Source organism: Brachyhypopomus gauderio, chromosome 18 (assembly GCF_052324685.1).
Source record: "Brachyhypopomus gauderio isolate BG-103 chromosome 18, BGAUD_0.2, whole genome shotgun sequence".
Taxonomy (NCBI): domain Eukaryota; kingdom Metazoa; phylum Chordata; class Actinopteri; order Gymnotiformes; family Hypopomidae; genus Brachyhypopomus; species Brachyhypopomus gauderio.
Genome location: NC_135228.1, coordinates 8,135,386 through 8,155,385, shown reverse-complemented (window position 1 = coordinate 8,155,385; position 20,000 = coordinate 8,135,386). Strand labels below are relative to the sequence as shown.

General features: G+C 43.9%; 2 protein-coding genes across 4 annotated transcripts in view; one reads left to right on the top strand and one right to left on the bottom strand.

Moving 5' to 3' along the window:
• Window positions 1-7,064, top strand: part of pde8b (phosphodiesterase 8B) — a 70,233-nt gene extending 63,169 nt beyond the window's left edge. For both annotated transcript variants that reach the window (XM_076979331.1, XM_076979330.1), the window contains exon 22: window positions 1-7,064. This exon is cut by the window's left edge and continues 972 nt beyond it. The gene's annotated coding sequence lies outside the window, so the exon portion shown is untranslated.
• Window positions 7,065-7,071: 7 nt separating this feature from the next.
• wdr41 (WD repeat domain 41) lies at window positions 7,072-19,253 on the bottom strand. Of its 2 annotated transcripts, none has more exons than XM_076979332.1 (13): window positions 18,959-19,253; window positions 18,697-18,812; window positions 18,002-18,050; window positions 16,052-16,222; window positions 15,287-15,349; window positions 14,701-14,812; window positions 14,472-14,534; window positions 14,085-14,186; window positions 12,896-13,074; window positions 10,857-10,978; window positions 8,783-8,868; window positions 8,154-8,290; window positions 7,072-8,073 (listed from the first exon to the last, which is right to left on the bottom strand). In XM_076979332.1, exons 1-13 carry the CDS (start codon window positions 19,004-19,006, stop codon window positions 7,933-7,935), a joined length of 1,389 nt encoding a protein of 462 aa, XP_076835447.1. In that variant the 5' UTR covers window positions 19,007-19,253; the 3' UTR covers window positions 7,072-7,932. The 2 variants fall into 2 exon arrangements, with proteins under 2 accessions (XP_076835447.1, XP_076835448.1); XM_076979333.1 differs by having other exon boundaries at window positions 16,094-16,222; window positions 18,959-19,249.
• Window positions 19,254-20,000: the final 747 nt, after the last annotated feature.

Below are 20,000 nucleotides of genomic sequence, written 5' to 3'. Positions count from 1 at the left end.
CCCCCCCCCCTCAACCCGGACTGCCTTCAAATCGCTTTAAGAGATCATACAGAGTAATGTCATAACTTGCAGAGGGTTTTTATGGAGCCGAAGGGCCCCCAGTGTGGCCCATTTTGTTGACAGTGGCAGCGGCGCACCTTTTATGGGTGGAGCATGGATGTCGTTGAGCCCCGCCCACAAGCCACTCACCTGTGGAAGGCCTAAAAACTCAGGCCTAAAACGTTGACATGTGTATGGAAAGAAAGGCGCTCGGATTTTCTCCACGGCTGTGTGGACATTGTCTTCAGTACGCAGCGGTTGTGTTCTGTCTGGGACGCTTCTGGAAGTTTCAATATGATAACTACTCATTTTGCACGCGCTCTCTCTATCTCCCTCTCTCTTTCTCTCTGCCTCTCTTATTCCCCAACAGGGCTCCAGAAACGTGTAGAAATAATAATAGAAATATCAAAGATTACTGTAGATTTCTGAGCACTTTCCAGAAAACTGTATTTATGACACTTACTGTATTGAGTGAAGCTTACTGGTGTGTGTTTGTGTGTGTGTTTGTGTGTGTGTGTGTGTGTGTGTGTGTGTGTGTGTGTGTGTGTGTGTGTGTGTGTGTGTGTGTGTGTGTGTGTGTGAAAGAGAGAGAGAGAAAGAGAGAGGTTAGATTGTATTTATTTTTTTGCTCTGAACCTCAGTCTCTCCATCAGTGGTTTGTTTTACGAATATCCATTAAAGCTGTGGGATTCCATTTTAAACAGTGTCTCATTAACACAACGGCAAACAAAGAACTGATCACTGTCATTATCCAGACCCCAGAGAGACGGAGTGTGTGTCTGTGTGATCAAAACAGAGATACTGATCGATAGAATTTTAACAGCCTGAGCATTTCTGATGTGCTTCTGTAGTGGCGTCTGCATGTGTGTGATGTCATTTTGAAATGTACATTTTGTTGTTTTTCTCAATGTACCAGTTGTTCTGTGTCCTCCTTGATTCATTCTCTGGTTCTCCACACTAGGGTTGCAACGGTATGAGATTTTCACGGTATGATAACCGTCTCAGAAAATACCGCGGTATCACGGTTATCACGGTATCACAGTTAGTTTGTATATTATTAAAAGATACACTGACCCTTAAAGAAATTACAACAAGTTTTTTTTGTTCAATTAACTATTTATTGTAGAAACCTGCAACTATTGTATACAAAATGTCTCCTTTAAAAAAATAAGCTGTAAACATGTTTATATAAATACTGCAAAATTAGAGAAACCTAAATCATGGATTTCATTACAATTATTTAAGTTTAAATTATTTAATATCTGACAAACTCAGCCTGGGTCAGTGTCTGATCAACAACTGTTGTAAACGTCCGTTTTACTGCCAAGTTGGAATATAACCAGATACTGCAGAAAGAGAGGATTTATTTCTGACATCATCACAATAGAGATTTCTATTTTAAGGCTTTCACACCGAGTCTGGTTTTAACATATGAAAAACAGGCACGTTAGAATTTGAAAATGAACGCATGTCAATTAATGGCGTCTTTCACATCCAATGAAAGCAAGGACCTTAAAAAGCTAGAATTATACTTTCACTAGTGACCGTAGCGCGCGACTCCGCACAGTTCTTTTGTATTACGTTAACAAATACGAGCCTCTTGTAATTCCAGGACTAAACGTGAAGAGAAACGTGGAGAGAACGTGAAGACGTTAAGATTGGGCGTTTTGAAAATAAACAACCATTAAATAATGTGATGAAAAAGCGAATTATTTCGAGTATATGTATAAATATGTAACTTTATTAAGTTTAAGGTGCTGGGAAATATTGAAACGGACCTTTAAAATGACGTACAGGTGCTTTAATTCCACCTTATAAAGGTGTATGAACCCTGCAAATATGACTTTGTTCATTGCGCTGAGGCGCGGCGCACGCAAAGTTACAAAATTCGAGAGGTGCACGACCTCGCTAATCGACAGCGCGTGAGACCCTCGCGCACGGGCGGAGCCACCGCGATTACGTTATTTTTGCCGCTGACATTAGTTTAGCTTTTTTTTTTGTTAAAAAATTTGTTAAGTCTGATACACGTTCTGCCATTCTCACCGCTGTGCTGAGTAGCTGAACCGGAGCGGAGTTGCGCATGCGCGGGTCAGTTTCTCCGCTGGCTTGCTTTTTACCGGTAATAAGCAAACGCACACGGTATGATAACCGTGCATTTTAACACCGTGGTATACCGTGAAACCGGTTACCGCTGCAACCCTACTCCACACTGACATGTGATCCAGAAACACTGTGAGACCCTGTGACTCTTTAAGAAGATGCCAGAACTTCATTACGTTCTAGCCTTGTGAGGATATGGTGAAGGAAGACACCCCCCCCCCCCCAATGGCCCCTGCTAGGTTCCCCCAGTAAGCCATAAAGGCAGACATGGTTCCTCCATAACAATGTTGATCTTTTAGAATAACCTCCCATGGCCTCAACGCATCTTGCCATAGATATTGTACATTGAAGGTTCTCAGGTGCAGGACGTGCGTTCTCTGTACGTCTCAGATGTTCTTCACACACCTGTTTCAGCTCCTGAAGGGCTGCGACAGCTGCCATAAAGTTACCTGATGTGTTGAATGTAGAGCAGGGGATACAAAAATAAAGTTTGCAGGTGGTTTTATGAGGACGGGAGGATTTGCTCTCCTAGAGGTTTGCGGTCTTAGATGAGCGTATTTTGTATTACAGTAGAGAGCATCGTTCCCAAGTGTACTCTAGTGAACATTTAAAAATATCTGTGGCAGAGGGTGATCCAGAAAGATGAGGATGACACTCTGCAAACCCAAACACGGGTCCGTTTCCTTCCTCTCGTCTCCAGCTCCTTCTGTTTATTACCACGATTAAAAAAAAAACATGTGCACGTGCCTGACAGAAATCAGCATAAACATTGCACAGATGGTGTGTTTCACTGAACACTTGGATACCTGTATAGAATTCAGAACTGGTGTGATCTTCCAAAGGTTGTGAATCACTGCCTCTTCAGAACAGAGAAGGAAGCCAAGTACTATCAGTTTTAAATTGGTAGAGATACACCTGTGGTCAATTTCATTCATAAGGTTGTTTCCATACATAAGCCAGTGACAGGCATATGTGGACATGAATGGATGTTTATGAATTCACCTGGTTGGTGGATATGGCCCCTGTTAATTCAAACTGCTGAAGTCCAATCCCAAAGAGCTCTCAGTATGGCTCATGACTCGTCTATGACTTGACTATGACTCATGACTTGCCTATGACTTGACTATGACTCGTGACTCATCTTTGACTTGACTATGACTCATGACTCGTCTGTGACTTGACTATGACTCGTGACTCGTCTATGACTTGACTATGACTCGTGACTCATCTTTGACTTGACTATGACTCATGACTCGTCTGTGACTTGACTAGGACTCATGACTCGTCTGTGACTTGACTATGACTCATGACTCGTCTGTGACTTGACTAGGACTCATGGCTCGTCTGTGACTTGACTATGACTCATGGCTCGTCTATGACTTGACTATGACTCATGACTCGTCTGTGACTTGACTATGACTCATGACTCGTCTATGACTTGACTATGACTCATGACTTGACTCAGCCACAGAGCCATGGACAGACACATGGTTTAGATGTGGTTGGTGGCTTTGACTCCTAAAAATGTACACGGCACCACCATAAGGTAAACGAAAGGAAATTGATCAGTTTAGCTGTGTCAGTGGCTATCTTGCCACAAAAAACTAGAGAGGCGAGATATTGTGAGACTGTTTCCACCTCAGAGCTGGACCTCCATGAGCTCTGTGACTAAATCGGGACGTCCTAAAAGGGGAAGGAGGGTGAACACTTTTCCCAAAGTTTCCCAGCCCCTTGTGTCCATGGAGAACTCGGCTGTGGTTCTTTCCTTTCCACACACCACACAAGACCTCCCACCACCACCTCTCACCATCACCTCTCACCACCACCTCTCACCATCACCTCTCACCATCACCTCTCACCATCACCTCTCACCATCACCTCTCACCATCACCTCTCACCATCACCTCCCACCATCACCTCTCACCATCACCTCTCACCATCACCTCCCACCATCACCTCTCACCATCACCTCTCACCATCACCTCTCACCATCACCTCTCACCATCACCTCTCACCATCACCTCTCACCATCACCTCCCACCATCACCTCTCACCATCACCTCTCACCATCACCTCTCACCATCACCTCTCACCATCACCTCTCACCATCACCTCTCACCATCACCTCTCACCACCACCTCTCACCATCACCTCTCACCATCACCTCTCACCATCACCTCTCACCATCACCTCTCACCACCACCTCTCACCACCACCTCCCACCACCACCTCTCACCATCACCTCTCACCATCACCTCTCACCATCACCTCTCACCATCACCTCTCACCACCACCTCTCACCATCACCTCTCACCACCACCTCTCACCATCACCTCTCACCATCACCTCTCACCACCACCTCTCACCATCACCTCTCACCATCACCTCTCACCATCACCTCCCACCACCACCTCTCACCATCACCTCTCACCATCACCTCTCACCACCACCTCTCACCACCACCTCTCACCATCACCGCCTGGAAACCTGGCTGAGATTTGACCCAAGAACCTCCTCAACAAGAGCCACGATCAATGAGCAAGAATAAACCTTTCAACCTTGTAGTTCATGTGACAGAAAAAGAAACAGCACCACATTAGAGCAAGAGTTTGGCCTTTTCTCAATGATTTTGACTTTGTGGTCTGAATGAAATGGAGATAAACTGAACATGAGACATTCTGTAGACCAAATGAAAACAGATACAGGCCTTCAGGTAAAGCCAGAATCGCTATGATTTGTTACAAAATGTTTTTAATACCAGAGTTTGTACCCCACGCTACAGGCTTCACTGGAAGGTTGTGAAGGCAAGCATACTTCATTCATCCTGTATTAACAGGATTCCCCATCCCTCTTATTAACAGGACTCCACATACCTAGTAATTAACAGGACTGTTTAAAGGGCCCATGTCCCACATTTTTCATTTATTTCTTTCTTTGATACCTGCTTACAATGTTTGTTGTTTTATTTTCTTTAAAAAAGTCATTCATTAAAATTCGAATAAATTATTATTTAAAATTATTATTATTAAAATAATTAATATCATTATAAAAAAGAATTAATTTTTTATCCAACTTTTTTAACCAACTTATTTTTAAGCCTTAGAACTGAGCAGGCTGTTTCTGTAACTGTGCCTTTAAGACGAATGTAAGATAAACGTGCTCAGTTCTGATTTGCACCTGTGAGGTCTGCAGTGGAAGTGGGTGGACCCAAGACGCTGCGGGCTGGAATATGCAGAAGTATGCAAATGAGTTCATTGTCACGACATCAGAAAATCAATGATTTCAAAATTGGCAGTACAGTCTAACTCGATTCATCTCACTAAGGGCTTGACAGTTGATGAACTGAATCAAGTAAAAGGAGATAAATATACGGAACGTAGGGGTTCAAAGACTGGCACTGAGACCCACTGCAGTGTGAACCAAGTTTTCTCTAAAGGCCTTTCTGTACCTGACTTCCTTCAAATAGCTAATGCAACGGGCGCACAAATGAGCAAAACTGTATGTGCTATATGAAGAGCTCAGAGAGAACTCCACTAGTATGAATGCTGGATAAGAAAGATGAGCCGTTCACGTATCTCCCCCTAGTGTTCAATATCCAGAACTGTTAGCAGACTTCCATGTGTGAAAGTATCACTGTTGCGAGATTTCAGGGTGATTTGAACGGTTGCCTGACAGCACAGTAGGTCTAATTATTAAAGCAGGTTCATTAAATGGTCTTTGAGGTGCCTTAGCGTGCAGATTCCCTACTGCTAGAACCCCTCAGTCTCCCACCTACACCTCACTCATCTAGACTCATCTTAGCTCTGCAGGTGCTGCAGGGCAAGCTCACAATCATAGTCTAGTTTTATTCACTCTAGAACCGAACACAAGCTCAAGAGAACAAAGTCATTTAAACAACAGAGTTGGATCACGGTGAATTTTGTTTCCCTTGAAAATCATTTGTGCAGATGTTTTTCGTGGGTAGGAGGAATGCAGGAGACTTCAGTTCAGTACTCCCCAGTCGTGTGTGTGTGTGTGTGTGTGTGTGTGTGTGTGTGTGTGTGTGAGATTGGGTCTCACCATGCATACAAACTTGCCTTAGGCTCTCTGACTGTGGTTCAGATCTTTCTCACACACACCACCACCACCATTCAGCAGTTTACCTCATCACTCTCATCCTCGTGTGTGTGTGTACAAGGAACAGTAACGTATATGATGTCTGTGTTTCATAGCCTTAAATACTCCTGTATTCTCTGCAACCCTCTAGAAGTGTACTAGAGGGGTCCTGAGAATGTTACCATGGTTACTTGTTTCCTTTTATGGTTCTGGTTCAGACTGTTGCATCTCGGTGACTGTTCAATATGTTTATTATTACTGCTACTATTATTATTACTGTTGTGTTGGGCAGAATGGGTGTGATGGTACTGTAATATAAATAAGCAGACAGTATAATTCTAAATGAATTTACTGTGAGGCAATCTGTCAGGGGCCAACCTCACCAGCAGAGGGCGCTTTATCTTTGTCGAGTTCAGAGCATTGTTTTGGATAACAGCTCTTCCTGGTATGAAGTCCGTGTTCCTGCTCAAACGTCTTGTTTTGTTAATAGAATCGAAAGTGGGAGTTGTGCGTGTCCCAGGCGCGGCGTTGTTATACGGTCTTCACGTTTGGTGGCACTGACGGAGCAATCATAACTCCACATACATGTTAATGACATGAACACACTGAGGGCATGAATGAGGTTGAGGACATTAGCTATAGCTTGCTTTTTTGTTTTGTTTTTTTTGGTTTTTTGAAGGATTTAATGGTTTGTTGTGTATAAAAACAATATGTTGCTGTTCTACTGAGGTTGTTTCCTTTCTGTCTGGGTCTGTTGTTTAAAGTCCAAATTTTAAAAACACAGAAACATTGTACTTGTGAAATGCATTAAAATAAATATGCACAGTAAATGTTCTCCCAAAACAAGCTTTAATGGCAGTCTGGTAATAAAAAGGAAAGCTTAAAATAAATTTTACATTCAAGAAAATACTAAGTTGTAAATGTGCATGTAAATATCACATTTTAAAAATCTGGGAAAAGTGCAAATATCTATACATTAATTATTAGTATCCATTTCACAGTCTCAATCAATTTATACAGACATCAATAATTCACTTGAGCACACAAGTATACATTATATACATGCTTCCACTTAAACTAGAAATTAAAACATATGAAATATGATTTTTCAATCATGCTTAAGAACACATACCACACCTTCGATTTTGCAATATGAAAATACTGGACTTTCGTAATCAATTTGAGTGTTATGGATGGATAAACACTGATCATATGGAAGACAGGAGTGACCCTGAATTCACAAGTGTCACAGTCTCAGTACCATTACAAAGTAACACTGACCCTGGACCGTCTCTGAGTAACAGTACTGACCCTGGTCCATATCAGGCAGCACAAACCAAAGACATTTGGTATAAAAGACCTGTGGTGAAGCGGAGACCTAAACCAAGTTCCCACAGGAAGAATGAGAGGCCATATCCATGACCAATGGACAACTGAGGAGATTCAAGAGAGCCACGTGGCAATTTTACACTGTGGTTTCTAGGACACATGTTTGCCACTCTGGAGGAGTGTTATTGGAGGGTTTTATTTTGTTGTTGTTTTTTTGTTTGTTTTTTTAATAAAACTGTTCTTTGTGCTGTGCTGCACTTTGGAAACTGGCTTCATGCTTACTTGTCCCTCCAGGAGGCAGACGGGTGTGTTGGGTGTTCCGGGAGGGCAGGTGAGATGGGCGGGGCCTGAGGGCCTAGGGGCGGGGCCTCACAGACCGCCGCTCTGCTCCAGCTTTTGGAAGAGAGCCAAGCTGCGCAGCTGTGACTCCCTCTCGCCGTCCTTCCACACGATTAGCAGGTGATCCGCTGAGCAGGTGACCAGCCCCTTCACCCCGAAGTTCACAAACATCTGTGGCGCAAAACCGGAGGCCAGACAGTTAGTACAATAAACAGTTTAAACAAACGGAGCCCGCTTTAGGAATTCCATACCTGCACTGCTCCAGAGTGACCAATCAGATCACCGATAAGCTCCAAGGAACGGAGTCCGGAAACTTCCAGAAGCTTCTTTGTGGGAGCACCAGCCTGCTTCCCAGATCTCCCGAAAGTGCCAAACATTCCAAAAAAACCTGGGGGTGGTGGAAGAGAGCAGAGAGGGAAGAGAGAGAGAGAGAGAGAGAGCGAGAGAGAGAGAGAAGTATCCCGTCAGTGTATTACAGCTGTACTGTAGAGGAAGGACATGTGACATCCTCCGAGTGGTCAAGCGAGTTTAGAACATGTTGGCTGTGTGCAACAAGAAATTCTCTGTCAGCAGAACAGAAAAAATGGATCCGTCTTCATCACAACCCACTAAGATGCACCAGTTTTACGTCAGCTACTCTGACTTACTCTAACGAATAAGTAAATACCTAGTTTGTATAGACTTTTTGGTATTTTTGCTTAAAATGCTGGGTAAAGAGGGCAGTTTTCTGTAACTCTAGAGTGTAATAGTTAACACAGGACAGTCATTCTCAGGCTGTTGGGAAGTGATGGATGTGAGATGAAAGAGAGTTGAAAGCCAACACACTGTATCAATCTTAAAGGGAAAACCTAACGGGAAGAAAGGGGCGTGTCCTGTTCACCTGAGGAGGCGGGCTCGGCAGCTAGAGGGAGGTCCTGCAGCTCCCAGATCCTAATACTGCCATCTTCAGAACATGACATGACCCGCCTTCAAGGGAAGATGCACACATATTACTCAAGCACATCTCAAATCTCACATGTTAATCATCTCACACGATGATTAAAATCATCTGGCCATTGCCAATTGTTTTCAAAATGGTATTTAGTTTTTGGATGATCTATAAATATTTATTTAATTGATACAATTTTATTTAAAACTAAAGTACTGCAGACTCTACATACATCTACAAATGTACAAACATCTACAGTTGTGATCAAATTTATTCAACCCCCACTGAAATAAAGTGTTTTGGCCAGTTTGACATTGATTTTGATCATTTCAGTCATCTTATTTACAATTATATCAAAGAGGCACTTATAAATTAGACAAACATAACATAATATTTATGATGGAATAACCACAAATGTCTTTACTGTGCTCACATCATTATCAGTTTTATTCAACCCCCTAGTGACATTATTTTTTAGTACTTAGTACAACATCCTTTTCCAGTTATGACAGCTTTCAAGCGTGAAGCATAGCTTGACACAAGTGTCTTGCAGCGACCTATGGGTATCTTAGCCCATTCTTCATGGGCAAAAGCCTCCAGTTCAGTCACATTCTTAGGCTTGCGCACTGCAACTGCCTTCTTTAGGTCCCACCAGAGGTTCTCAATTGGATTTAAGTCTGGTGATTGCGATGGCCACTCTAGAATGTTCCAGCCTTTCATGTTCAACCATGCTCTAGTGGACTTGGATGTGTGCTTCGGTTCATTGTCCTGTTGGAAGGTCCAACGTCTCCCAAGCCGCAGGTTTGTGACTGACTCCATCACATTTTCCTCCAAGATCTCCTGGTACTGAAGGGAATTCATGGTACCCTGCACACGTTGAAGCTTTCCTGTACCATTAGAAGCAAAACAGCCCCAAAGCATAATTGACCCCCCGCCATGCTTCACAGTAGGCAAGGTGTTCTTTTGTTCATAAGCCTGGTTCTTCCTTCTCCAAACATAGCGCTGGTCCATTGTCCCAAACAGTTCTAATTTAGTTTCATCTGACCACAGTACACTGTTCCAAAACCTTTGTGGCTTGTCCACATGACTTTTGGCATACTGCAGTCGACTTTTCTTGTTCTTTGGAGTCAGCAAGGGGGTGCGTCTGGGCGTTCTGGCATGGAGGTCTTCGTTATGCAGTGCGCGCCTTATTGTCTGAGCTGAAACTTCAGTGCCCACATCTGACAGGTCTTTTTTCAGTTCCTTAGCAGTCACGCGGGGATTTTTCTCCACATTACGCTTCAGGTAGCGCACAGCAGTCGCGGTCAGGATCTTCTTTCTGCCACGACCAGGTAACGTTTCCACTGTGCCCTTTAACTTGAACTTGCGAATGATACTTCCGATAGTGTCTCTTGGAATATTTAACAACTTCGCAATCTTTTTATATCCATTGCCATTCTTGTGAAGAGCAATAACCTCTTCTCTTGTCTTCTGGGACCATTCTCTTGCCTTCACCATGCTTGGAAACACACCAGTAGATGTCTAGAAGGAGCTGAGTATCACAGTCCTTTTAAATCTGCCTAATTGGTGCTTATCATGCTTGATTGCTGCTCGTTGACATCCACAGATGTTTTCAATACCTGGTGGAAAACACTGGAATGAACCTCTGTTCTTAGGAGTGGTAGTCGTAAAGGGGTTGAATAATTGTGTCAATGAAGAAATCACAAAAAGGCCATTTAATACTTTATGACAAAAAAAATTGATGCTATCTTAGTTGCATTTAGTTCTTTAACAAGTCCTTGTAAGATTTCATTATGAACACAATTACAAATGTGCACTGAATTCCATAAAACCCTTCGCAGCATTGGGGGTTGAATAAATTTGATCACAACTGTACATAAGTAGAGCTACTACAGACTGTGTTGGTCTTCAAAAGCAGAGACAATGCAGACTCATTTCTCTCATTTGTCATGGTTATAAGACTATTGTATTTTATAAGAAATGAAACAATATGCTCACACACACACACACACTCTCACACGCATACCCATTGTCCAGCAACATCGTATGCAGAATGTCGGAGTCATGGGCAACCTTCCTGTAGGCCACAATACTCTTCTTCACTGTGTGATACACATACAAACCACTACCGACTGCTGCGGTGAGAAGCTGAGAGAGGGGTGGGGTGAGGGGGCAACAGAGAATGTCAAAAATCATTTATTCCCAAGATGATTTTAAATTAAAACACTTTTCATCTATAGACACGATGATCCTGAAGCTATAAACTGCTGGAGGGGAGGGACCACAGACTAGAGCTTCTCACAAAGAGACAAGAGCTTCTTATCCTCAACTAGAGCTTCTCATAAAGACTACAGCGCCTTATACTCACACTAGAGTATCTCACAAAGAGACTAGAGATTCTCACAAAGAGTCTAGAGCTTTTCATAAACAGACTAGTTTCTCATAGACTAGAGTGCCTTATACTCACACTAGAGTATCTCACAAAGAGACTAGAGATTCTCACAGAGTCTAGAGCTTTTCATAAACAGACTAGTTTCTCATAGACTAGAGCTTCTTATACTCAGACTAGAGCTTCTCACAAAGATACTAGATCTTCTCATAATCAAACTAGATCTTCTCAAACAGACTAGAGCAGGGGTGCTCACAGTTTTCAGCTTGCGAGCTACTTATAAGATGACCAAGTCAGAAAGATCTACCGGGGTGGCGGCGAACGTAATTTGTTGAGCGGGGGGGGGGGTGGCGAACGTAATTTGTTGAGCGGGGGGGGGGGGGGGGGGGGGGGGGTGTGTGGCGAACGTAATTTGTTGAGTGGATTGCAGATTGGCTACCGTGAGTGTCAATCAAAATACAACCGTCAGAGCAGATGTGCGATTCATCTACTACTATTTTATGTGACGCGATCTACGCACATTCCTTCGCGATCGACCGACACTTCCTTCGCGATCGACCGGTCGATCGCGATCGACGTAATGAGCACCCCTGGACTAGAGCTTCTTATATTCAGACAAGAGCTTCTCAAAGAGACCAGAGCTTCCCATACACAGTCTAGAGCAGGAGTGGGGAACCTATGGCTTCCGAGCTAAATGTAGCTCTTTTGATGACTCTCAGATAAATCTTAGCTGACCAGGTTTCCTAACAAGAAAAGTAATGAATAATTCTGCTGACATTTTAAAGTAAAAACATTACAGAAATCAAATTGTTAAAAAATACATTTCAAAATATAAAACATTCTTATGGATTTTAATCCAAACATCTATTTTCTACTGCACTTGTTCAGGGTTGCAGCTGGCAGGAGCCAATCCCAGCTGTCCTTCGGGGTATGGGAGGGTTCAGGACAAGAACCAATCCCAGCTGTCCTTCGGGGTATGGGAGGGTTCAGCACAAGAACCAATCCCAGCTGTCCTTCGGGGTATGGGAGGGTTCAGCACAAGAACCAATCCTAGCTGTCCTTCGGGGTATGGGAGGGTTCAGCACAAGAACCAATCCCAGCTGTCCTTCGGGGTATGGGAGGGTTCAGCACAAGAACCAATCCCAGCTGTCCTTCGGGGTATGGGAGGGTTCAGCACAAGAACCAATCCCAGCTGTCCTTCGAGGTATGGGAGGGTTCAGCACAAGAACCAATCCCAGCTGTCCTTCGGGGTATGGGAGGGTTCAGCACAAGAACCAATCCCAGCTGTCCTTCGGGGTATGGGAGGGTTCAGCACAAGAACTCTACTTTTATTGGATAATGCAGTAGCCCACATGAACTAATAGCTAATTTTTGCAGGGCAAGCCTTTTGACGAAGAAGACGATGAAAAGAAAAAAAGATGAAGAGTACTGTACATTTCAGCACGAATATACAGAGGAGGTTATCTTTGTGGAGAGTGCAGGTTCTGCGGTGTGTGTTTAATAGGCTATGCAATGAAAAAAATGTAATCGATGAAACGGTCAAATACTAGACTAGACTAGAGCTTCTCATTCACAGACTAGAGCTTTTAATAAACAAAGCAGAGTTTCTCATAATTAGACTAAGTTTCTCATAATCAGTTTAGAGCTTCTCAAACTCATCACATTCAATGACCCACCTCTCCATCAGAGTGCATGTGCTGAATAGACATCTCACTTTGCTGTCCCATTCTGATCTCCGATTGGCTATCCACTGTTGGCTCCTCCCACAAAATATGCTCGTAGGCCTGAATTGTCCAATCAATGGCATCCCAGAGGATGAGCTCACCAATGTGAGAACCACTAGCAAACAGCTCATCTAGGAAACAGGAAGGAGAGACTTCAGCCACTACCACTGTCACCCCAGGGTACATACAGTCCCTGACACAAGTTTATCCATGTTGTGGAAACAAAAGCTTATAGCCTGACTTTAAATTCATCGATTGGTTTTAGAAATGACTCATATGAAAGCTGAAACCCTCCCAAATGAGATTTAATTTACAAAAATAAATTTGCTTTACTGCAGAAAAATTGATCATTTAATGAACACAGAAAGGTCAGATTTTGGCAAGACAAAAGTTGTCGCCCACAGAAAGTAAGGTGAAAATCAAACAAATAATTCACTTTATATACAAATATATGCTTCACAACACTGGTGAATGACGTGGTGCTATTACAGCCATATTTAATATTTTGTGCGACTTCCACGAGCTTGAAGGACCTCATCCATGAGGTTCGACAATGATTCTTACAATTTATTGATGAAGTCATCAGGAATAGCAAAGAATACAGTCAAAATTCTTTGGTTTTGCAGTGCAAGAGAAGGTCTCGGGTGCTGGAGTTCTTTTTATACACACACACTAATTAACCAATCAATTAGTGAGCACAGTTGAGGGTGTAAACTAGTACTGGGTGCATTATATGACAAGACGACAAAACTTTTGTCTTGCCAAAATCTGACCTTTCTGTGTTCATTTAATGATCAATATTTCTGCAGTAAAGCAAATTTATTTTCGTAAATTAAATCTCATTTGGGAGGGTTTCAGCTTTCATACGAGTAATTTCTAAAACCAATCGATGAATTTAAAGTCAGGTTATAAGCTTTTGTTTCCACAACATGGATAAGCGACAGAACTTATGTCAGGGACTGTACATGCCTAAGCAATCAGCTTATTGCACCATAAAGATACAGTCACCTTACGTAAAGCCACAAACTCATACCCTCCTTCTGTATGGTGTGATGATGAATCAGATGCACTAGAAGAACATCTTGGCTCTGTGGGCCAGTTTTGTAAGTGTGAGTGCATGTGGGCAGAAGGGCAGCCTCACCATTGATGGTGATTAGTGATCGGATCGTATCCTGATGGTCAGCCAGGTGGCGAATGGCCAGGATTGTCGTCTCCACTTCCGAGAGGTTTAACTTAAAAATCACTAAATCAACAATCCAGGTCATATTACACTCCTGTGTACAACCACATATGCAAACAGCCCTGCGTTTTCAAAACAGGCGGGATGCTTCTAGTAGTTCAACTTGACTGAGTGATCTAGTAATTAGCTGTTGGCTTAGCGTGCCTAACCCAGTGGCTAAGTGACCAAACCATACCACTGGTGTTGGTCAGGACTGGTCAGAGAGAGCTGGATGTAACAGTTGTGAATTTATTTGTGGATTAAGATCTCCTATAAGAATATATGAATGCAAACATTATCACCACTTACCAATCTCTTTGTCCATGGCAGCCGCAATGCAGTTTTTGGACAAGCTCACCATTGCTGTGATGCCTACATATACACACACACACACACACACACCCACACACCCACACAAACATACACACACATCAGTTCAATCTTGCAGACTTTAGAATTTCCCATTTCATTGTTTTGGGAGTGTGTAGAGTGTGTAGTGTGTGGAGTCTGTTGAGTGTGTAGTGTGTGGAGTGTGTACCTGCATCACTGTGATGCACAGTTTTACACTGCAGCTGAAAGTCTCGGTTCCACACACACAGCTCATTAGCACCAGAGAGCCACACATCCAGATGGTCCAGCACTACCACACACTACCACACACACACGATCAAACACCAACACACATTTGAGAAAGAGAAATCAGTGTTTAAATTAATGCAGTCCTATGCAGAGAAGAAAAACTGAGAGCCAAGAGATTCCTATCAGACGCTTACTGATCAGACAGTGCACCTACAGGTCTGATGCTACACCTGCAGAGCACACTGTACTGTTCACAACTGGTAAAATCAGACAGTGCTGCAAATCAGACAGTATGATCATAAGAGTGTAGCTGAACATCTTTGTTTGAGTGAACAGTAAATCCAAACAGCTCAACGAATCATGTTCAAAATAATCACAAAAACATTAAAAAAATACATTTAATAAAGATTCCACCCGGAAGGTCTAAGACACATACATGCAGTACGCAAATGAGAATCTGTCTGTCTGTCTGTTAATGGAGGAATGTACATCAGTCAGTGACACTTTAATGAAGGAGTTCAATACCAACTTAACAGCAGTGTTACCTTAACAGAGGACTGTAGATCGGACACAGTTTGCAGTCTGTTTCCAGTATCTGGGTCCCACAACTGCATCAGTATTAAGGACAACATATTAAACATCACAAAAAGTGTGATGTGTGTGTATGTGTATGGATACACTCAGTGTGAGGTATATGTTTAAGGATACACTCTGTGAGATGTGTGTATGTGTGTGTGTGTGTGTGTGTGTGTGTGTGTGTGTGTGTGTGTGTGTAAGGAAACACTCAGTGTGAGGTGTGTGTGTATATGTAAGGATACACTCAGTGTTAGGTGTGTGTGTGTGTGTATGTGTAAGGATACACTCAGTGTGAGGTGTGTGTGTGTGTGTGTGTGTAAGGAAATACTCAGTGTGAGATATATGTTTAAGGATACACTCAGTGTGAGGTGTGTGTATGTATGTTTAAGGATACACTCTGTGAGGTGTGTGTATGTATGTTTAAGGATACACTCTGTGAGGTGTGTGTATGTATGTTTAAGGATACACTCTGTGAGGTGTGTGTGTGTGTGTGTGTGTAAGGAAACACTCAGTGTGAGGTGTGTGTGTGTGTGTGTGTGTGTGTGTGTAAGGAAACACTCAGTGTGAGGTGTGTGTGTATATGTAAGGATACACTCAGTGTTAGGTGTGTGTGTGTGTGTGTGTGTGTGTGTGTGTGTGTGTGTGTGTGTGTGTGTGTGTGTGTGTGTGTGTGTGTGTGTGTGTGTATGTGTAAGGATACACTCAGTGTGAGGTGTGTGTGTGTGTAAGGATACACTCAGTGTGAGATGTGTGTGTGTGTGTGTGTGTGAGGATACACTCAGTGTGCGGTCAGACGATGCTGTTATAATAGCTGAGTGAGATCTTCCTCCCTTGATGAAGGCATATGTTGTCATAGCTGTAATTTGTTGAGTGTGACCTCGTAACTCCACCAACCGCTCTCCGGTCTGAAACACACACACACACACACACACACACACATTATGAACAATGAAAACACACAACGCAGCAGCCTGATCTCTGAGCTCTGAATGGGCCTCACACTGTGTAAGTTGTTACAGTCTCTCTAATCTGACATGCCTGCTTACACATTTACATTTAAGACATATGCCACCAGGGTGTGTTGGGGGACATGGGGTGACAACAGGGGCAGTCATGGCCTGGTGGTAGGGAACTGGTCTTGTGACCGGAGGGTCGTGGGTTCGATTCCCAGACCTGAGGCCATGACTGAGATGCCCTTGAGCAAGGCACCTAACCCCAACTGCTCCCCGGGCACCGGGCTAGGTCTGCCTACCGCTCTGGGCACGTGTGATCCACAGCCCCCTAGTAATCACTAGTGTGTGTGTGTTCTAACTGCACAGATGGGTTAAAAGCGGAGGACAAATTTCGATTGGGGTGTAAAATTCACAATTGACAAAATATGGCACATTTCATTTCAACAGGGTGTGTTGGGGGCGTGGGGTGAGACCAGGGTGTGTTGGGGGACGTGGGGTGATATGATGATGTGTTGGGGGTGTGTGGTGACACCAGGGTGTGTTGGGGATGTGTGGTGATATGATGATGTGTTGGGGATGTGTGGTGATATGATGATGTGTTGGGGATGTGTGGTGATATGATGATGTGTTGGGGGTGTGTGGTGATATGATGATGTGTTGGGGACGTGGGGTGATATGATGATGTGTTGGGGATGTGTGGTGATATGATGATGTGTTGGGGGTGTGTGGTGACACCAGGGTGTGTTGGGGGTGTGTGGTGATATGATGATGTGTTGGGGATGTGTGGTGATATGATGATGTGTTGGGGATGTGTGGTGATATGATGATGTGTTGGGGACGTGTGGTGATATGATGATGTGTTGGGGGTGTGTGGTGATATGATGATGTGTTGGGGGACGTGTGGTGATATGATGATGTGTTGGGGGACGTGTGGTGATATGATGATGTGTTGGGGGACGTGTGGTGATATGATGATGTGTTGGGGATGTGTGGTGATATGATGATGTGTTGGGGATGTGTGGTGATATGATGATGTGTTGGGGATGTGTGGTGATATGATGATGTGTTGGGGGTGTGTGGTGACACCAGGGTGTGTTGGGGATGTGAGGTGATATGATGATGTGTTGGGGATGTGTGGTGATATGATGATGTGTTGGGGGTGTGTGGTGACACCAGGGTGTGTTGGGGGTGTGTGGTGATATGATGATGTGTTGGGGATGTGTGGTGATATGATGATGTGTTGGGGATGTGTGGTGATATGATGATGTGTTGGGGATGTGTGGTGATATGATGATGTGTTGGGGATGTGTGGTGATATGATGATGTGTTGGGGATGTGTGGTGATATGATGATGTGTTGGGGGTGTGTGGTGACACCAGGGTGTGTTGGGGATGTGAGGTGATATGATGATGTGTTGGGGATGTGTGGTGATATGATGATGTGTTGGGGGTGTGTGGTGACACCAGGGTGTGTCGGGATGTGTGGTGATATGATGACGTGTTGGGGGTGTGTGGTGACACCAGGGTGTGATGGGGGTGTGTGGTGATATGATGATGTGTTGGGGGTGTGTGGTGATATGATGATGTGTTGGGGATGTGTGGTGATATGATGATGTGTTGGGGGGGTGTGTGGTGACACCAGGGTGTGTTGGGGATGTGTGGTGATATGATGATGTGTTGGGGGGGTGTGTGGTGACACCAGGGGTTTGTCTACACACAAACACACTCCTACCTCAACATTCCACACCAGCACCATCCCATCATCACCCGCAGACGCAAACCTGAGAAAATAAAACCATTATAGATTAGTAGGCCTGACTTTACATCCATTCATATTCTGAAGGTCTTATACTCACCTGAAAGAATAATACTAAAAACGCATGCATACACGTGCCCACACACACACACACACACACAATTGATGACACATTGAAGGTCAGTGTAGCATCCAGTTCTGTTTGCTTTCTACCAAACTTCCTATTACAACAAGACCACTCACAGACAAATAAACACACAGAAACCATTATAACTAGACTTTGTAAGGTTATTATATCTTTGAGAGAGGGGGAGTGCAAAGGTGAAAGATCTGAAGAACAAAGGCTACTCGCCCGGTTCGTTCTCTCTCTCTCTCTCTCTCTCTCTCTCTCTCCCCTCACTCACTCTCAGGCGCTGAAGCTCTCTCGGGCTCTGATGATTAAGCTCTTGTCACGCTCTGTAAGTTTGCTTTTGGAGAGGATCTAGTTCGCGCTTTACCCGTCAATCACAGGCTCGACTGGGCAGGCGCCAGTGTGTGTGTGTGTGTGTGTGTGTGTGTGTGTGAGTGTGTGAGTGTGTGAGTGAGAGAGAGAGAGAGAGAGAGAGAGAGAGAGAGAGAGAGAGAGAGAGAGAGAGAGAGAGAGAGCAAGAGAGAGAGAGAGGATTGCTCACCTGAAGTCATCAATCTGCACCAGAAATCGAACAATGTCAAAATGTCCTTTCAGCACCTGCAACTCCGTGAACCGGTTCTTGGGCTGTTCCTCGCCGATGCACAGCGCCGCGCTCTTCTGCAGAACACGGTGGACAAACGGATCAGAGCCGCGGGGAGGCTTCAATCAGTCCGGGCTGCCCAGATGCATGTTGTTGGCTTGAGGAGCCAGGAGGAGCGAAAGGCTCCCTGGTTGGGAAATGCACCCAGCAGTTTAGTACTCACCTCGAACCCGCCTTGAGACCCGCGTCCGCCGAGGATCCATCGCAGCATGACTGTGGTTTTTACCTACACGGTTCTCAAATTAGACGTGAAAACGGCGCCAAGTCCAACGTAACCGCTGCAAAATGGATCAATTCAGCCCAAATTCCCACCACGGTCGTCCAGTGAGCAGAACTGCATGTATACAGAGGATAGTCTGAGCTACAGTCTAGGTTACATGTTTCTGTAAGTTCCCCATCACAACAATCTTCATGCGTTCATGTGACTAAGCTACGGAAGCTCCTGTAGGACACACAAGTCATGTTAGAGAAACGCCAACACTTGGCCGCAGTTTGCAGTTATCAAAGATTTTCTTAGCTGTGTACATTTCGCCATGGATCTTAATCTTTTTTTTTTTTTCAAAACAGTGCTTTTGTCACGCAACAAATAGCTAATTTCAATGATTTTAGTTATTAACTAATTATTTTAAATCGTTTATCTTAAACAACGTAAGTCAAATTGGTCGCAATACGTTGAAAAAACTGATTATTTGCAATTGTATGTTTTCGCTTTATGTTTACGTTCTTGTATAATTTAGTTAAATCCACCACGATAACCAAGACCACTAAATATCGCGTTATTTCGTCAGCTTGTAGCGACACATATAAGCGCCAGATGGCAGTCTGCATCAACTTAGCAGAAACAGGCGCAGTCATCGTTTGAATAAATTATGCTCGCATTTACAATGACTTAAATCATGTTGAGCAGGGATCGGTGACATCAAAAGTGATCACAGTAGACCTAATATTAGATTTTGTGCTGCCCCTTCTTCTTCTTTTTCTTTTCTCTCTCTCTCTCTCTCTCTCTCTCTCTCGCTCTCTCTCTCGCTCTCTATCTATCTATCTCCCTCTGAGAATGGAGAGAGTGATGTCATGTGTAAGGAGCAGAGTAACTATTTGTGGATTGCTGTCACACTCCCACAGGCCCCTCTGTACCAGAGAGAGAGAGAGAGAGAGAGAAGAGTGTGTGAGAGGTGTGACCTTCACGGCATGGCAGACAGAGCTCC

What these genes read in the sequence shown, in the direction of transcription:
- wdr41 (XM_076979332.1), bottom strand. Translation starts at nt 19,006, where the DNA reads ATGCTGCGATGGATCCTCGGCGGACGCGGGTCTCAAGGCGGGTTCGAG. An exon ending in TGCTGGTGTGGAATGTTGAG is followed by an intron (nt 16,223 to 18,001) that starts GTAGGAGTGTGT and finishes TGTGTGTTTCAG; the next exon opens with ACCGGAGAGCGGTTGGTGGA. An exon ending in ATCACTAATCACCATCAATG is followed by an intron (nt 13,075 to 14,084) that starts GTGAGGCTGCCC and finishes CCTGTTTCCTAG; the next exon opens with ATGAGCTGTTTGCTAGTGGT.